Source organism: Jatropha curcas, chromosome 10 (assembly GCF_041381405.1).
Source record: "Jatropha curcas cultivar XTBG-Jc1 chromosome 10, XTBG_Jcur_1.0, whole genome shotgun sequence".
Taxonomy (NCBI): Eukaryota; Viridiplantae; Streptophyta; class Magnoliopsida; order Malpighiales; family Euphorbiaceae; genus Jatropha; species Jatropha curcas.
In genome coordinates this window covers 6,639,548-6,658,506 of record NC_143160.1, presented here as the reverse complement: position 1 = coordinate 6,658,506, position 18,959 = coordinate 6,639,548, and the positions used below count along the sequence as shown (strand labels likewise).

At 31.3% G+C, this 18,959-nt stretch overlaps 2 protein-coding genes across 2 annotated transcripts; both read right to left on the bottom strand.

The window, feature by feature from the left end:
• Positions 1–3,980: 3,980 nt before the first annotated feature.
• Positions 3,981–6,421, bottom strand: LOC105640599 (uncharacterized). The gene has a single exon (XM_012224960.4). The coding sequence runs from the start codon at positions 5,832–5,834 to the stop codon at positions 4,203–4,205; it is 1,632 nt and encodes a 543-aa protein (XP_012080350.1). The 5' UTR covers positions 5,835–6,421; the 3' UTR covers positions 3,981–4,202.
• A 7,814-nt stretch (positions 6,422–14,235) lies between these two features.
• On the bottom strand, positions 14,236–18,490 carry LOC105640600 (uncharacterized). The gene is made up of 3 exons (XM_012224961.3): positions 17,917–18,490; positions 16,458–16,608; positions 14,236–16,054 (listed from the first exon to the last, which is right to left on the bottom strand). The coding sequence occupies exons 2-3, from the start codon at positions 16,600–16,602 to the stop codon at positions 14,679–14,681; spliced, it is 1,521 nt and encodes a 506-aa protein (XP_012080351.1). The 5' UTR covers positions 16,603–16,608; positions 17,917–18,490; the 3' UTR covers positions 14,236–14,678.
• Positions 18,491–18,959: the final 469 nt, after the last annotated feature.

The following is an 18,959-nucleotide window of genomic DNA, read 5'->3' as shown; positions in this document are numbered from 1 at the left end:
AAATTTGGTAAGTTATCAATAAAAAAACAATGAAATGAAAGGGCAAAAAACAGAAAGAAGACAACTTTATAGAACAATATGACCTTATCAAACTGAATTTATATGAAATAACAATCCTAAGCAACAATATCTACAGGAAATTCAATCAAAGAGCTTCAGTTGAAGCACAGTCTTCGATAAAGAGAGCAAAGAAAAAGTGCCCTTTAATACAAAAACTTGAGAGATTGTATGTGTACCTGGACAAGTTGACGATATAAAAGAAACTGATAGGTTCAAGTGCAGAGATTGGAGAATTGGTAAATAGAGCTTTCTGAGTTGTGATTAATCCAAAGATGTTAACATCAATTTCAAGCGAATAAATATTTGAATCGCCAGCTCAACTCGACTCTGGAATTTGAATGCAAGAAATAACAGTGAAGTTACCTGGAAACGGGTTCATTTTCGGGTCTGGATCTGGGTGCCAGTCCGGGTCAGGATTCAAGTTCAAGTTCGGCCCAAAAGGTATTGGGCTCTATTGGAATATCACCAAAATGGGGAGCCCCCTAATATGAACTAGAAGCAGAAATTAAGAATGGCAGCCATTCAGTCTTGAGTTTAATGCTAGCATTCGTTAATAACTTGTTTATAACACTGAAAACAAACCTGATTAATACTTGCTTGCTCTCGAGGCAAATGAACTGGTCCAGAAGAGTTTGCATTGCGGAAAATCGAACCCATGATCTAAGCTATAATTGACTCTGCAGATGCTCTTTGTCACTAAGTTATCTCATTCAGATTAGTACGATGCATTATTTATAATTGAACAACATGAATTATTTTATAATTAATATAAGAACATATTACAAAAGACTAAGCAAAAATTATATTAGTGTATTTTTTTTTTTATTTTGTGTGAAACTAAATTAGGAGAAAAAAATTATGGGAGGAGGGAGTTATATTAATCAATTTCATTTACCAATTGAATTAATTTTTCTCATAGTATAAAATTAAGCAAAATTTCCAAGGATACTAAACTACTATATGCCAATTATGGCTACTTAAAATAATAGAAAAGTGATTTGACTTTTCCCTTTTTAGCTCACCAAATTAAAGTTATCTCGATAGATAGTTGTGGGTGTGGTCTACTAGTATAACAAAAAAAGTCAACTCATGGTGCTAAATCATACCAATTCTTACATTATACCATTATTAGCTCATTTCCTCAATTCTAACTTGGGGTTAGGTATTTTGAGCCTTAAAGACACATTTTTGTAATTTTATTTTATGCATTGCTTCTTCAAAATGGATGGTTGCCTTTACATTTGAATCACGGTATCCGGACTATCTAATTCGGCTCGAGACTTATTCACAATTAAGGCTATTCATCCCTCCTTATAAATGCATTTAGTGAGGATTGAACTCGAAAACTTTTCCCACATGGCCAACCTGCATCGTCAACTGAACCACAACCTTTAGTTACACTATGAGGGTACATTAATTTCATACACAAACTTTAAAAATAATAATCTCCTTGCACATACTTATAATTTACAATATGAATAAGTTTAAAGGGTGTATATTGTCATTTTATTGTGCATGTGTTTTCTATTTATATATAAAAAAGGAAATAGCATATTCATTTTTAGAATTTGGATTAAATTTTAAAGGGTCAAATAATAAAATTGATTTTATTGTAAACATAATTCTTAATTATTTTTTAAAGAATTAATAAATTTTTTAAGAATAAAATTGAGTAAAAGTGTAATAAATATTATGTCCAAAAGAACTAACTAACCAATTGAGCTTTGTATCATGAAATCCGATTTGAACTAATTAGCTAGTCTTCTGAAAAAAAAAGCAACATAAATAAATATGTTTATTAATGTATATATTTTAATTAATTTAAGGAGTTTATTTAATTTTTTATTAGTAATTTTTAGATCTAATCCAAACAATAAATTAGGTTTGACTTCTAGACTCACATTTGCTTAGGATTTCCCAATATGAGTTGGTTTATTTCTATCCATACAAAATTTTCATCCTGCTTGACAAATAAAAAAAGTTACTAATGATGTGATGATCACATAGGCATGACATATTCTGATTTCAGAAATGGCTAGCAAAAGTATATTTAAAAAATTAAATATTATCCAAGAATCTTATTCTATGGGCTTATGAATTCTAGATGAATTACCACAATTCTTTAGAAAAAAAAAAAAAAGGAATATTCCTAATATTTTGAGAATTTTTTATTTTGTAAATACCAAAGACAAGCAAGTTGAAATTCCCCAATATAAATTATCCAATTTGGCTTTTAAAGAAAATTAACCCATATTTTCAATGACCTAGTTGACTTTGTATTAAAGTTGACTAAAATGATGTGGCCAAGGTGCAGCCATGCTCTTTGCTTAGATCTGAAAAAGCCCAACAAAATAAAGAAAAATTTAAAAAATAAAACCAAAAAATTTGATGAATTAGGGTTACTTGTATAGGTGTTAAATTCCAATTCCTTATTAAAAGATCCCTTCTTTATCAAATTCTCAATTGCTTAATTAACAATGTGAACCCAAAAAAAAAAAAAAAAAAAGGCTTAACAGGAGAGTAGAAGTTGATCCTTTGCATCAGTTTGGACAAAGAAGCATCAATTGCTAGATTCCATGGCAAGTGAAGTAAAAAAGTAATTAGTTCACTTACTTTTCTATGGTCTAACAAGTCTAACTATACCAAAGATGCTGAATTTATATGGACCAACATTTGAAAATTCTTATTTGGTTAGTTGTAAACAGTATCCGAAAAGAATCATACCGGACTTACTTACACTGGATTATTCAGTGCGATTCTCAAATATCGCAAAATGAGATATGTGGAATATAACAAAATAGAGTCACTTTAATTAATCTAAGTCATTGGCCAAATTAGGCACACTATTTACTCATGCTGCCCGTGAGAATTTGTGCTAAGATTTGCTCACAATTTTTTGACCCACCATAATTATATACCCTTTTGTGCTTAAATTGAGAAGATAGGGTTAGCCTGTCCACATAAGAATTTGTGCACCTATACCTAATATTAAGGCATCCCATCAGCTTGAAAATACTTATTATAACTAAATCTTATTCTTGGCTAGGCTTAATTAGTGTTTGAGATTTTCTCTTAACTATTCTTGATTTGGTTAGATTTTGATTCTATATTTTGAGATATGGTGTCTTCAAACTTTCTATTAGCCCCCCCGTTGGAAAATATTTATCTAAACGGGTCTATAATCCCAATTTATAGACCAAATAAATGAAATTAAAAATTTTTTAAAAAGTACCCCGATTTTATCATTTTTTTTCAGAAAAATACTTTCGTTCCAATAAAAATCCTTAATTTCATTGTTTTGGATCATAAATGGGTCATAGACCCAGTCTGGATAAGTTTTTCCATAGCCTATTACTTTTCATTTTATTGTGATAAAATGATAATACGTGATTAACGGTCAGAGTTATCTTTAAGTTTCTATCAAAAATTTTGTGTTGCTGAGCTAATGAAAAACAACACTAAAACTAGTAAAAGTGGTCCCAATTATAGTGAGCTATATCTATTTAGCTTAGCCATTAAATAAACACCACTACTAGTTAAAATTTAAGCATTATATATATATTAACTCTCCTATATAGTATAGTGAGCATGAGAAAGAGAGGAGAAGTAAGAAAGATGTGTTGTCATGTTTTATGGTAGGTGACTAAACAACCACCTTTGAGCTCACATGCTATCCTTGTGTACATTATAAAAATCACTTTACCTTCTCATGACTTCACTCACCCATCCAAATTTTTCAACACCTCACTCATTTCATTTCTCTTTGATGCCAAGAAAATATAACTACCCAAAGAAAGGGGAAAAAGAAAAATTAACAAGAAGCAGCAACTATCTAGCTTGCTTCTCATTTAGAAATCATTAGCACTTCAAATAACAATCTCATAATTCCAAACACAAATCCAGTACTATTAAGCTATTGCTTTGATCAGAATTCAAATTCAATATTAATGGTGCTAAATTCTTTAAGAGTTTAACATTGGTTTTAACTCTTTAAGTCAAAAGACTATAAGATGAAATAATACCTTGTTTAATTCTTGAATATTTGAAAGAATGAATGAATCTATACACTCTTTTCTTGAAGCTTTTTATTGAAAACAATGGATGGCCAAGATTGAAGAGAGAGAGAGAGAGAGAGTGAAAACTTAGTTAGAGATCAAACCTACAAGGGGTTCATGCTTGTGGCTGCTTCCAATCCACCAAGAATTAAACCCAACAAGCCCATTGCTTTCTTCTTCAACAGGAGCAGGAAGATTAAGATCAAGAAAGTCTTTAATTGGTGGAATTGGTTCTTGAATTGAAATTGTCTGGTTAGTTTTAGCCTGATCAGTACCTCCCACTAAATGAGACCTTTTGTGACCACCCAATGCTTGTCCTGATGGGAACACTTTGAGACAAATTGGGCACTCATGTCCTTTACTCTTCTTTGCTCCATAACTTGTCTCTGCCTTGTTTTCACTATAACCTGTAGCCAATTGATGATCAAGAGAAACTTCTTTGTTGACAGATTTTATTGTGAGTTTATTTCTCTCTGTTGGTGTTCTGTCAGGAGATAGTTGTTCTGTTTCAATGCTATTTTCACTGCTGTCAATTTTTGAAGCAAAGCAGCCTTTGGTCTTTTTATGACTAGCTCTATGGCCTCCTAAAGCTTGGTAAGAGTGAAAAACCTTATTGCAAGTAGTACACTCAAATCTGCTACTGCTTCTATCAGAATTCTTTAAGTATTCTGACTTCAATTCGGGATCAAATGAATCCGCAAATTTTCTCTTTTTTGAAACCATTTCTGTTTCTTTGCTCAAATTCTTTCCCAATTCAAATTTACATTCATCGTAATCATGATTTGGCTTCTTGGTTGTATCATCATTCTTGATAAACCCTTTTCTTGAAATCCTAGAGACAGAGTACTCTGTTTTCCTGCTTTCAACTTTCACTGTCTCAGTAGGATTAGAAGTAACAAGATTATTCTTATTAGTTTCAAAAGACACAGAGTTGTTATCAGAAGAATCAGCAGAAACAGAATTCAAGACACCCCATTGACCAACATCTCTGGAAAGCATAATTAAGCACATAGCAACCTCTTCTTGTTCTTGCTCAATTTCAGACACAGAGGACGAAGCATTATTATTATTATTAGTAGTAGTAGCAGTATTATTAGCAAATGACAACGAAGAAGAATTTGTAGTCCCCATGTACCTTATGGTTCGCCTTTTTGATCTCTTTCTTCTATTAGGAGCAGCAGTAGTGGTCTCATTATCAGATTGGCTATCCATAACCAGCTGCTTCTGGTTATTAGCACTAGTTGAAGAATCTTGCAGCTGCTGCTCCTCTTCCATACTATTATTGTTCAAAACTTTTTCTTTCTCTAGTGAATGGCACTTCATGTGACCACACAAAGCTTTCCAAGAATGGAAAATTTTGCCACAGTCTTTGCAAGATTTATCAACAAGGGAAGAACTATTATCTTCACTTGAATGATCTGCAATTCGCCAAGTCTTCTTTGGATTTTCTCTGAGCCCATAACCATAACCATAACCATAACCAGAAGTTTCGATGCTAATAGTATTGCTATAATTAGCTCCATTATTATTGTTGTTGTTGTTGTCGTTGTTGGTAGGCAGAGATGGGAGCTTTTTCTTGGTGAGCTTAGTACCATCAGCTTGAGCTGAAATGTCATTAATCATGTGAGACCTCATGTGACCACCCAAAGATCTACCACAAGAAAAACTTTTGCCACAGAACTTGCATACGTGCTTGAACAATTCTTGCTCTTCTTTCATCGGATTTTTTGAATCACACAAATATAATATTCAAGAATTCAAGAAGAAAACAGATCAGAGAAGCAAAATGCTTCAATTACATTAAAAAAAGAAACAAAAATGGTAATGAAACAGAGGATGTAGTGAAAAGACCCAGATCAGAAAAACAAGGAGAAAGTTCAAATCTGTAGAGTAATTGTGTCAGATCATCTTTTTGAGCTAATTGGGCAAAAAGCCATCTTAGATTTCATAGCAAGAAAAAGGAAAAAGATCCAGAGATGTAACAAGAAATAATAATCACGGAGAGATATATGTAAAAACACAGGACTCTGTTTTATAGAAGAAGAAGAAGTAAATGTATAATGGCAGCTAGCTTAGCTTATTAGCTGCTCATTGAGAGTTGAAATTTTCAAGAGAGAATTAAAAGATCAAGAAAATTGGAAGAAGTGTGTGGGTCTGTTGCCTTTGTTGTTAATGATAGCAATGAACAAAGCCAAAGAAGAAATACTAAAAGAGAGAGAGAGAGAGATAGAGAGGGAGAAAGTGACTATTTCTTTGTATGTGTGTCTCTCTCTCCACAACTACAAGTTCACTATATTTAGGAGGAGAAATCCATGCATGGAAGCAAAGATAAAAAGAGGTAAAGGAGAGAGGGAGAGAGAGAGGGAGCACGTGTACTCAACTTGAGAATCCTACGCCACCATCAATCAAACGGCCAAGATTTGTCCACTTGAGCATACCCTACGATACAAGAACCGACTTACAACTAACTGCCCCACCTCCCCCTAACCATTCCTTCCTTTGTCTTGCTATTAAGGAATACTATAGCCCTACTCTCTCACTCACACATACCAAGTGAAAAGTTCCACCCTCCGGCCGTTATTCTTTTGGACTTTTCCTTTTTTTTTTTTCCCCCTTAGCAATGGACCAATAGTACTTATATGTAAAAAAAAGGTTCAACTAGGTAGTTTTACCCTAATCAAGTTAAAATTAGGGTTACCCCTCGTTAATGCAAAGAGTATTTTAAGTTTATGTCCTCTAGAAATGTGCAAACTTATCGACCGAATTGAATCAAAAATCAAACTGATTCATTTTGGATTGGTTCGATCAGTTAAATTAAGAGAGACTCGGTATTTATATTTTGATTCGATTCGACTTCGTACAAATACGTTGGTTGTGCTTAAAATTGAATTAAAATGGTAAAATTGATCAAAATTTGGCTCGATTCAATTGAAAAGGCAATTTTAGTTTGGTTTGGTTTGTTGACAAAAAACTTCGATTTATGTTTTTTATCTCGATTTGATTTGATTTGAATTGAACTGACCATTTGCTCGCCCTTAAAGTCCTCCCGACTATCAAAGTTTTCACTGATATCTTTGAGTTAAGGAAGCTTGAAGCAAATCGAGAGCTACTCTTGATGTATAATCTACAATAATACTTCGCCCAATTAAACTACGAAAGAATCAAAAAGTTAAATTTATATTTACCATACTAAGTAAACTAATCAAATACTAACATTCTTGTAAATTTTCAACAACTACCCATATGAATAGAAATTGAATTTGTAACCCCTTTAATCCAAAGACCTCAACTTTAACCATCGAATTGAAGCCTCATTAACAATTTAGTCAATTATAAGTTATTCTTAATATGATTTTTTATTTTAATCTCTAGTTAATTGTCGTATTATCATACTAAGTTTACTTTTTTTTTATCCACTTGTTCAATCCCTTTACATACATACACATGATAATATTAAAAAAAATTTTTAAAAGAAATTTCTTCTAAAAAGAAAAATTTTAAATTATTCTATATAATTGGATTTACTTTTTCAGTCTGCTGAAAATGCCTTGAAATTAAGGAATTTATTAATTTAATATTATTTTCCTCTAGTATAATTACATTTAAATACTCTAAATTTTGGCGAGTATTAAGAATTATTTTAAATCATTATACTATCTATGTCCCACTACGAGTGTTATTTAAAATAACTGCATGAGAGAAAATCATTAGGTAACTTGAATTGTAAAGAAAAAATAAATTCTAATCGACTAAATTATTCTTTTATTAATTTCTCAACTATTTAATTAATGCTTATTTAGTTGAAACATTAAAAAAAAAAAATTCTAAACTGACAAATGAAGTGGGATTAAAAAAAAAAAAACACTTTAATATACTCATAATTGAGTAGCCAATTAACTTTTCTTTGCTTCCAAAGGCCATTTAGGTGTTAAATTGAGTAGCCAATTAATTCTTTTTGGTGCAATATAGAATATTTCTTTTCTTCTTTAATTTGGCTTTACATGGAGTTCAAATTTATAACCGAATAGCACACATAGACTTAATCTAGTAGTAAGTATACTTACGATTTGATAATAAATTCATATTTAAATCCCCATTTTTAATACTAAAAAAAAAAATTATAACTGAATAACTTTCTAGACGACTCACACAGAGTATTTGTTAACAATAATATAGTTATTTTTGTTAAAAAAAAAAAAATTAGTATGTAGATTTGAATTCTTCTCTTTCTGTATTACAAGCATTCCAACTTTTAAATCACTATAAACTTTTCGTTAGAGCATCTCAAATGGTAATGTGTATTGCTGTTTTTAATTGCCATATCAGAAAAATGGAAAGATCTTTTTAAAAATATTTTACAATGCTAATGTCTATTTGGTATGTCAAGCTGAAGTTTCAAAAAAATAAATAGACATCATATATTGCACCGTCCTACAAAGTCTATTAGACAATATGAAGATTTATTACTCTTTAATGATTAGTTGCATATTAAATTGTTCGCATGGAAAAGAAAAGAAAAAAGAAGATGGAAGATGATTCAAAACTAGTAACTTGAAGAGAGATTTTGAAAATTCAACATATATAAATATACATCCAACCACATCGCCATTTACACTTTCTAATTTATACGATAAATCAGCCACAATTCATATTAACATCGGAGATTCTCTTATAACGTACATTTAAGAAATAAAAAAAGTGGGTCCATCATATATAGTTAAAATATATTTAGTAGTAGGAATCTATATGTATATATAAAGCCAATTTTTGTTAACTAATACACAGAATTTAAGCAAGTGTGAGGTGTTAATTAGGTAATATTGAGTAATTGTTGAGAGCCTTGCCGGCCTTTGTTTGAAGAAGAGAGCATAGAGCCGGCTAGCTTTAATTTTCTTGCACTAACCGCAGTGTTAATGTCTTATTAGGGCACAAAAAATTAAAATTAATCAAAATCCCTAAAAAAAGAATTAAAGATAATAATATGTTATTTCCCTCATAAATCCCTTGCTTTGTGCCCTTCTTGCCGGCACCTTAGTGCATTGTTTAGCTGTAATTAGAGTATATTAATTAATTATTAATTTGCTATTGCTTTGTGTTTAAAATATTTTTAATTAACATGTGCATGCACATTAGCCAGTGAGTATGGCTTGTATTGTATGTGTGTGCTTATAGCATAATTATTTTGGGAGCTAGCCAAAGTCCAATTATTGATTAACAGCTTCTTCAAGTTTATATTATATTGTTATTTAAGATTCTAGCTTTATGATTAACTTGGTTTTAGAATGGATTTTTTTTTAATGAAAATTAATTAATACTTTAATAAAGAGCAAAATCATTGAAGAGCAGGTTACTGAACATTGTAATACTTTAATATTTATGCTGGTATTTTAGCAACATCAAATAATTTTCAATTTTTTGTTTTTTTTTATATATATGAGATTAAATTGATTATAAACACAGAGAGTTACGTAATAGAAATTATTTTTTATTATGGCTGTGTTGGTCAAAATGCTAACGATATTTTTTATAGTGTTCAGTAACATAACTTCTATAATGTTTAACCTTTAGTATTTTTTGAAAAACTACTTAAACAACTATTAGCTACTCAAACAGTTAAATACTACTCAAACAATACCAAAACAGTTAATTTTACCAAAGATGCGGTGTACGATTCTCGTCATATTTATGGTTAAAAGATTTAAATTCAGAATATTATACTTCTCTTATTTTTTACGTTCTTAAAAAATTAAAAAAATAATCAAATTGAATTCTTCTCGTGTTACTTATGTTTTATTTGAGACTTATGATTACTTGAGAAATATTATCAGTAGCCATAAAATTAAAGAAAAAAAAAAAGAACTGAAAAGGAAAATAATTATTGCAATATCCAAAGTGAAAATACCAATTTGCACCCAGAATTCGTGACAAGAGACATGCCAGCTTGAATTGCTTTCTTGTTGGTGTTATACTTGGGAAGTTTGGGCAGGTTGGCACAGCATTGACTTGATCACCTTTCTTTCTTTCTTTCTTTCTTTTTTTTTTTTTTTTTTTTTTTTTTTTAATTTTTAATTTTTAATATTTAGAGAAAAAAGGTTGGGTTGAGAAGAGATGTCCAACAACTAGACTGGTGATATATGTGTTGTACTTGTACCTAAAAGTTACATACAAGCATCCACATATATATATATATATATATATATATATATATATATATATATATATATGCAATGTAAATATAGTATATACATATAAATATAAAAGAGTAATGAGTGATGGCCATGAAGAGTGTATGTAGAAACTTCACTTGAGAGTGAAGAGTGTTGGCCCTCCAAAAGTGATGCTTAAATGGACAACTAGACAGTAGACACCTTCCAAGGAAAGATTAGAGGCCACCCTCTTGTCTTCTGCCATGCCCTGCCTGCTACCATTTCTATCAACTCTTAAGATAAGATGCCCTACTTTCCCTTTATGCTTGCTCTCTTTGTTTTTGTTTTATAAAACAATTATGTTTATATATATATATATATATTCAACAAATTTACCGCAAGTAAAAGTATAAATGTCTTTTCGCAGGTAAAAAACAGAGACCAAACCGGTAATAAAAAATGACAGTCTTTAAAAAAATGCCATGCTCATAATGTCTTGTATTCTAATTTTAGGGTTTTTCTTTTTTTTTTTTTCTCATTCTTTCCTTTGTCACCACCCAAGGGATTTTTATGTTGACTTCAATTTCCAAGCTACCTTTACAAATGTACTGCTTTAAGAATTTCTTTGCTTCATTCCATAGATTGCAAAATCAAATCTTTAAAATTTAATCAAACAGGAAGTATCTTAGTTGGATAGGCACATGATGCTTTACCTCTAGTGAAAATTTTCCACAAAAGCAAAAATTAATAAATTATATGTTGAAAAAGAAAATAGACTTTAACTAGATTAAATGGATAATGGGTTTCTTAATTAAGCAAAACCTTGCTAATTAGACACAGTTTGATTTTGCTTAATGGATCAAATTAGGGTTTTACCCAACTTGTATATGTGTGTTATAAAATGATTAAAGAGCTTGCATAAGTTATAAGCATATTCAGCTTTAATCAAATTATCCTCATTATATAGTAGTCTTGGAGGTTAGGGCATTCTTTACTCAAACAGCTTTTTGAAGCTTAAGTAGCTATTTAGCTTCAAAACAATGAAAAGCATGCTTTGAGTTTGAAACAAATGAATTTTGATTTTATTGAAAAATGTATATAGAAATCTATATTTATCATGTTTAAATAAAAAAAAAAAAAACACAATTTTCATGCACAATTATATTCTTAATCATCATATTTTAAATCTAAAACATATTTCAATTTTAAAAAATTAATTATGCACTAAATGAACTTTATAATTGTAGTATATATTTATATAATATATGCCCTAATCATAAAGGTGCATGTGTTCCTTCATATGAGTAATAATGTTGCATGTGTTGATGAGCAAGTCTACACCAGAAATGCTTAGGGAATACTCAAAAAGAGTGGACATAAAAACAAATATAATGAAAAAAGAAAAAGGAAAAAAAAAAGAATATAATTAAAATGATATATTTTTGAGAAATTAATTAACAAAAATATAATGTTAATTTACTATGGGACCCATTTCTCACCTAGTCTTTATTTGGATGGTAGAGGTAGTTTGGAGTTAGCACACCAGCACTATCACCTCTTAATTAACTTAATTTTTGTTTAATTGTTGCTTTTAGCTAATGACTTGTAGCATATTCCTTATCCAAACCCCATGTGGGTGTTAGAACCAAATATTGGTTCATGCAATGCAAGACATGTAGAGTAGCTTTCTACCCACTTACAAATCTTAAACATATGTTTTAATTAATTTTTAATACTTGTTAATCAATTAATAATGGAGGTCAATTTCTACTAAACCCACATACATATTTCTAATCTTGCATTATAAGCTCCATTTGCCTCCTAAAGACACATACATAAAACTAGTACAAGGATAGCCAAGTCTATCTACTAATTGTATTTGATATTAATTTCTGCCCACTAACCCATCTTGCCTAGATCGAGTCCATGCCTTACTTATGAAATAAATCGATGAAATTGAGAATTTTTATTGAAATGAGGATATTTCTGATCATTCATTTTAAAAAAAAGAGATAAATGCGAAACAGTTTTTAAAGAAACTTTAATTTTTTTGGTTTGGTTCATAAGTGAAGTCATGAACCCGGATTTAGACATTAATTTCTACCCACTAACCCATTTTTAAACAAAGATTGGGACTCAGTCAAGCCAGTATAATTCATGCCCATTTTGTGTTGAAAACCCACAAGCATGAACCACATGTGATCCTTGGATTCATAAAAAACCAAGAAATTTATTAAAGATATGGAAAAAGTCAATGGAATTGATTGCCAAAGATTGAACAAAATATCTTTTATATATGTTTTTCAATTGGTTTATAGATTAACCAAAAAGAAAAAGAAAAAAACTTACCATTTGATGGATAATTATAAGAATTATAAGATTTTCTTGTAAATAAATTAATCCCAATACATTATGAAGGAAGTATTTTGTTGACCACATTAGGTTTATAAAATCAATCAATGTAAATTTATGTTTTTGGTAACTTGTAGACTTAAAAAAGGAAGAGTAGTCAAAAATTAAAATTCTAATATTACGAGACAAGTATTTAATCATCAAAGTATTGATTCAATGAGATATGATTAGAATAATAAGTCTAATAATAACTTTGCTTGCTTCAAGCAATTAAAGTTTAAATATTTTTTTATGAAAATGTTCAACTAAAAACTTTGTCCTCCATGAAGATGGTTGTTGCAAGCAAAATGAGATGCTATCTAGATTGAGAATATATTACAGAAATACCTTGCATTTGTATAAAGGAGCCAGCCACCACTCCTTTTGAGAATAAGCACATTATATATACTTTGAAAGCAAAATTAGCCCAAAAAAAAAAAAAAAAAAAAGGTTAGACTCTTAAAACTCTCTTTTAAGTCAATGTAAGATCTCCTTCCTTCCAAGTAGATTCCACTATTACCAATATAATAATAATATTTGGTAGTTGATTTATGAACATTTGCCTTACTGTTTCAAAAAAAATTAATTGCTTTTGAGGCAGAAAGTGTGCCAGCAAAATTGGTGGTTAATATAGTAAGCAACACTACAATCAGTCACTAAAATACTCTATTTTGACAAATATGGTACAACTCAACTTTGATCAAATTTCTCCTTATTGATGAAGAGTCTAACATATCACACTTGCTTCAGTTATAATTAAAGAAAATATAACAAAATTTTCAATAAAAAAATTCAAGCGATAAAGACTCGAGCTCACATTCAGAAGAAGGTTTAAGTTTAAATTTTATTACGTGAAAATAAATAAATGAAAGAAAGGGTAACCCAATTCAATGGTTTTCATGTTGGATAAAAAAAAAAAAAAAAGAGATGATAAATTCTGGTGGGGTAAAAGAAAAAAAAAAGGAAATTGATATAGGCTTTGATGTGGTAAAATGCACTAGATGCTATAGGAATTACACTATTTTAAGTCCACAATAACCACTTGCAAAGAAGTGCACTTATAAATTAGACAAAATAGTAAAAAGCATCTATTTCTCATAAGTAATTAAATTCCAAATGAGAATGATATCAGAGAAGAAGAGCAGCATATTCCACACTACTACTACTGTTTCTTGCAGATCAGAAAAAAGTGTGTAAACCCACTTCAGTGGATGTCAATCTTTTTGACTGCCTATATTTTGAACAACTCTTTTTTTAAACCATAAACTTTTCTGAGATATTGCTTTGCATCATTCATAGGTCACTTTGTTCAAAGATAATCCAAGTTCTTAAACAATAGTCAGAGATGCCTCCAAGAAAAAAAAAACAGATGAAAAAAATAATCTAATGATTCAAAAAGCCATTAATATTGGAAAAATGGAATCAATTTTCTAGAAAAATGAATATTTTCTACTTTTCATAAACTGAAAGGCCAAAAAATGCAAGTTGTGTAAGCAGCTGTGAAAAAACAGTAGTTACACTGAACCTGTGCTCTGCTAAGCAATTCCTTTGTACATGAATATCTCCTGATCACTTCACAAATGTTATTTCTCCATTAAATGGAAAATAATATTATTAATAATGATAAAACAGATTACATTATAGAAACCCATAGATATCATTACAAGCAGTTTATCTCCCAAGTCCCAACAAAGGACAGATACCCAAAACTGTGACTTTAATGAGCACCTGGAAATTGCAGGTTCTCAAAAGTAATAAAACAATACATTTAAACCTAGGTGATTAAAACCAATCTCCTAAAAACACAGTCTTACAATAAAAAGTGGGCTTCTGTGTTCAAACATATTAATATACAAAGGAAAATCTCTCATTTTTCTTTGTCAGAAAATTGGAACCTTCTTGTGCTTCATATGGGAAAAACTTGTTTGTCAGTCGCTTCAAGGCAAAGCCTTGAACAGCAAATGCTTTTCCAAACTCAACTTTAGTTGAAAATGGTATGCACAAAAAAGACTAGCTCAGGCTGTTGTCATCCGTCCCTTGCCTTGCAGTTCCATGATTCTTTTCCAAAAACCTCTTCAATCATACTGCAAGTAGGTAAAAGGTCAACGTTACCTTTAGGGCATACCAAGTAACCAGCATCCCAAACTCTGATGTCGCAATTGTTATCCTGGCCACTTCCATAGCTTAATCCATCAACACTACAAGGCCAATGGTCATCATTTTCAGCCTTCAACTGGGTCCCTTGTGAAAAACCTCCTGTATCAGAGGATGCACATGAGTCATCTTTGGGTTTTGAGCCACCATAATCAAGTGATGCACTAGGGCATGTTCCTAAGTCGTTCATGATGTATCTATCATAAGGAAAATCTGACTTCTCATTGTCATCACAATCATAATCCACAGCACCCTCATCACACACGTGTAAATCATCTTTCCAGCTCTGATCATGAGTGCAATCTTCTTGAGGTATAGGGGACTCAACAACAGAGTCTTCATCTTCCTCTGACGTAACAAGTTTGCTGTCACCATAATCATCACTCTCCTGCCACTCATCATTATCACTGTCATCAACATTCATTGAATTACATCTGTTCTGTTCAGCTCGCCTTCTAAGCATAAATACATTAAAGTAGTAGGAGATAATATCCTTTTTGCTTCGGGAAGGGAAAACGGAAGAAAGAAGCTCCCAAAAGTTCTTGCCCAATGATGCAGGATTTGAAAATACAACCTCACGGAATAATTGTTCTTCCCCTTCACTCCATTTCTCTGCCACTTGCTCTCCCATTTCACAAAACCCCAGCTGCTCAAATCTCTCCTTCCCAAGGATTCTCTTAAGATTCTCTCTTGCTTCAACAATGTGCTGTTTGACACATACAATAGAACCCTTTTCAAGGCAGTTGCAGTCTATCCTAACATTGCCAACTTTAGCAGCAAGTCCAAATTCAGGCATTGGAATGACACAAGTTCCCATCAGTCTATTTTCATCTTTCCGCTCAAGAAGAAGGTTAGTATCCGGACACATACCAGATGTGCCTGAAGATTTTATTGTAGTCTTACTATCATAAGGGTTCCATTCTGGAATATCAGCTTGATGATTCGATCCAATTGGAATTGCTTTTCGTGGAGGATAACGCAAAAGTAAAGAGTACATATCTTCATGATGAGCAACTGTCCTTGTTGGACGCTGAGGGCTAAAATATTCTGGGGTACAAGATACATATATGGCCATCTCTGGATGGAAAGCCTCTTCATTAATACCAATGCCACCTGAGGAAGAGTTTAAACTTCTTCCAGGAACAATGGTCTCTACATCCTTCTCAACACTAACTGGAAATCTAGCGACTATGTCACTTGCAAGCCTCTCATGGCCTTCAATAGCATTTTCAGTGAGTCCACACTCACCTTCACCAAATAATAAATTAACCTATCAGGTTATTACAAAATAATAAGGAAAATATTCTCGTCCGGTTGCCTAAGCATTTGACAACATTTATCACAGCCAAGAATTCAGCAACATGGATCATTAGTAATTGAGAGAAGTGGTGCAGATGTAATGTAAATCAATGCAAAAAGGAACTAAAAATTGAACCTTCTAAAGAATCAACATGATTGCATGTGTGATCATGCTATTCTTTTTTGCATTAACTTCTATTTACACTGCTTCTCTCAATTATTACAGATCCATGATTCTGAATAAAGCACAATTCATTGCAATGACAAAAGAGGCAGCACCAATCCGTGGAATGTAAAAAACAAGTGAATACATACCCCACGACAGTTCATCAGAGACTAATTAACTGCTCACCTGGAAGACAAGGTGTCAGAGAAGCAACTTCAGGAGGAACAAATTCTGAAAAAGAGACCAGCCGATTATTGTAATCCACCTGTCTTGGGTGTTTGGAAGAAATATTGTACAGTTCCTCATCATAAAAAGGCCTTTTTAGTACCATGTTCAACTGCATTATAAAAGTTCCGATAAATTAAAGAGCACAGCACAAGATAAACTCATAACCATAAAGCACCAAGAAGAAAGCAAGAAACCGAGATTCATCGAGTGTAACCAAAAACAAACATCTGACAATTATGACAATGACGAATAAACAAAGGCTCAAGGCAATGTAGAAACAGATTAGCATAAAATATGCTACCCTTATTTAACCAATCTGAACACTGATGAAACTTTTAATAATTCATCAGCTTCCTCGATACTACTCTGAAAATCCAGCCATCTCATCCCTTTCATCAACATCAATTAACAGCTCCGATTTACTAAAAATTTGAACTCTTAGATTCTCTTCTTATGTTTTGGAAAGAATAAGAGGAGATACGGTTGACTTTTTTACCATAGTGTTAAGCATAAAAGCATAATTTCCATTATACTCCACTTTGAAAGTCGCATGATTTGTTTTCCATGTCTAGCATTCGCAGTAACATGTAAATTGAAGATAAGGTTAACTTAATCTAACAATGTTTGTTACATTATCCCAACCACATAACAATGCTTAGTGAACAAGTTCTGTGGAAAACCACCATATGTTGGGTCTAAAATCCAAACTGCCGTATCATAAATTATTACTCGGTCAACTGTATTTACACAGCTTACCACCAGAATCGATTTACATGGTAAATGCATAAGCAAAACACAACTGGAAGTTTTAACCAACTGCCTTTCAAGCATATCATTGATGAAATCATGAAACCAAAAGAGTTTATCTGCTAAAGTGGAAACAAAGTAGTAACGATAATAATAAGCCAATCATCTGGACATGAACAAAGCAATCTTTACCAGAACTTTTCATATCCAGTATGTGTACCCAAATACTTGAGCAAACAATTCACGAAGGCCATTCATATTAAATACCATTAATGGGCAGGACCTCTTAACTAAAAGCAAAATTTATAGTGTATATTTAAAGATGTTCAATCATTAGTCATCAAAATGATGCAATCTTAAGACCAAACCACCAATTCCATAAATTCTAACATGTTATGTCCTATTCATTCTCTCCAACTGTAATTATTATTGGGTAGTAGGGGAATGGGGTCAATGATTTAAGCGGCCAATCCCTTTAAAGCGCAAATGGCAACATCTCCTTCCGTTCATGGGCAATTTGGTAAAATTGAAAAGCATAAAAAATAATAATAACAAAAAGAGATCATATAACTATCCAAAACTTATCCAATTATTTTCTATATCCTCAATTTTTAGTTTTTTAATATGCAGATTTTTAAATCTAAAATTAATCAAAAAAACTGATTTATACCTTAAAAAAATTTAATTCTCCTTCAACTGATAGAGCAGATCGCTTAAATGAGAAAGGCTGAGCTCAATTTGCACCCAATCAATTAAAATATCAAACTTGAATTTTTTCCCCAAAAAAATAATAAACCAACAAAAGCTCTAATCTTTCGGGAACCCTAACCCTAGATCTTCAAATTCTACATACAATCAAAAGGCGAACAATTGATTGAAGATATAATAGATCTATAATTATCAGTCAAAACGAAAATTTCCTCCCAAAAAAAAAAGTTACAAAATCAAAATGACATCTTGGACGAGAAAAACAAAACCCAAGACTTAAAATCGTTAATTTGAAAAGAGATTGAACGGATCTTAAGATAAAGACGACAGATCGAGAATTTTATGAACCCTAAACCTAAAAATGGACAGAGAAAACAGATAGAGTTGAAATTGAGATTGATAGACAGAGAAAAAGGAGGAGAATTCGAATCGGAAGTTCCTTTAATGATCAAAAAGAGAAACTCAGAAAAATTACGAAGGAGAAAGAATCGAAATTGAATAAGGAAATTTTAATGACGAAAATGGGCAAAATTTAGGGTTACCTTTTGTCCGTACTGTCAAGCTGTAATAGGTTGTCTGAGAACGGGAAAATCCCAAAAATGGTACGTTTTATGTGTGTAATTACGAGAATTGCCACTCTTAATTTGGTAAATGAGAATGTATAATGAAGTACGTGTATGTGGTGGCCTATAAATGGAGAGAAATCAGAAACGCTAATGCAAAATTACAGTACAAGACTATATTACATTTCCATCCCTAAGACTATTGTTTTTTATTCATTAAAGGTCAAATAAATCTAACAAAATTAAAAAAAAAAAAAAAGAAATCAACTTTGATTACTCTTAAGATTATTGAAGTACTTTTTTTAAATACTAGTTTTCTTGAACGTTATTTATACTAAGAAAATGTAATTTAACTATATATATATATATAGTATTTTATTAATTTTGTAAATAGAAAATTAATATAACCAATGAAAATTAAACTACAATTATTTTTCAACTA

Excerpts from the sequence above, each read along its gene's own strand:
- LOC105640599 (XM_012224960.4), bottom strand. The coding sequence starts at position 5,834 with ATGAAAGAAGAGCAAGAATTGTTCAAGCACGTATGCAAGTTCTGTGGC.
- LOC105640600 (XM_012224961.3), bottom strand. The coding sequence starts at position 16,602 with ATGGTACTAAAAAGGCCTTTTTATGATGAGGAACTGTACAATATTTCT. Across the intron at positions 16,055-16,457 it reads TCTGACACCTTGTCTTCCAG|GTGAGTGTGGACTCACTGAA; the intron begins GTGAGCAGTTAA and ends TATTTGGTGAAG.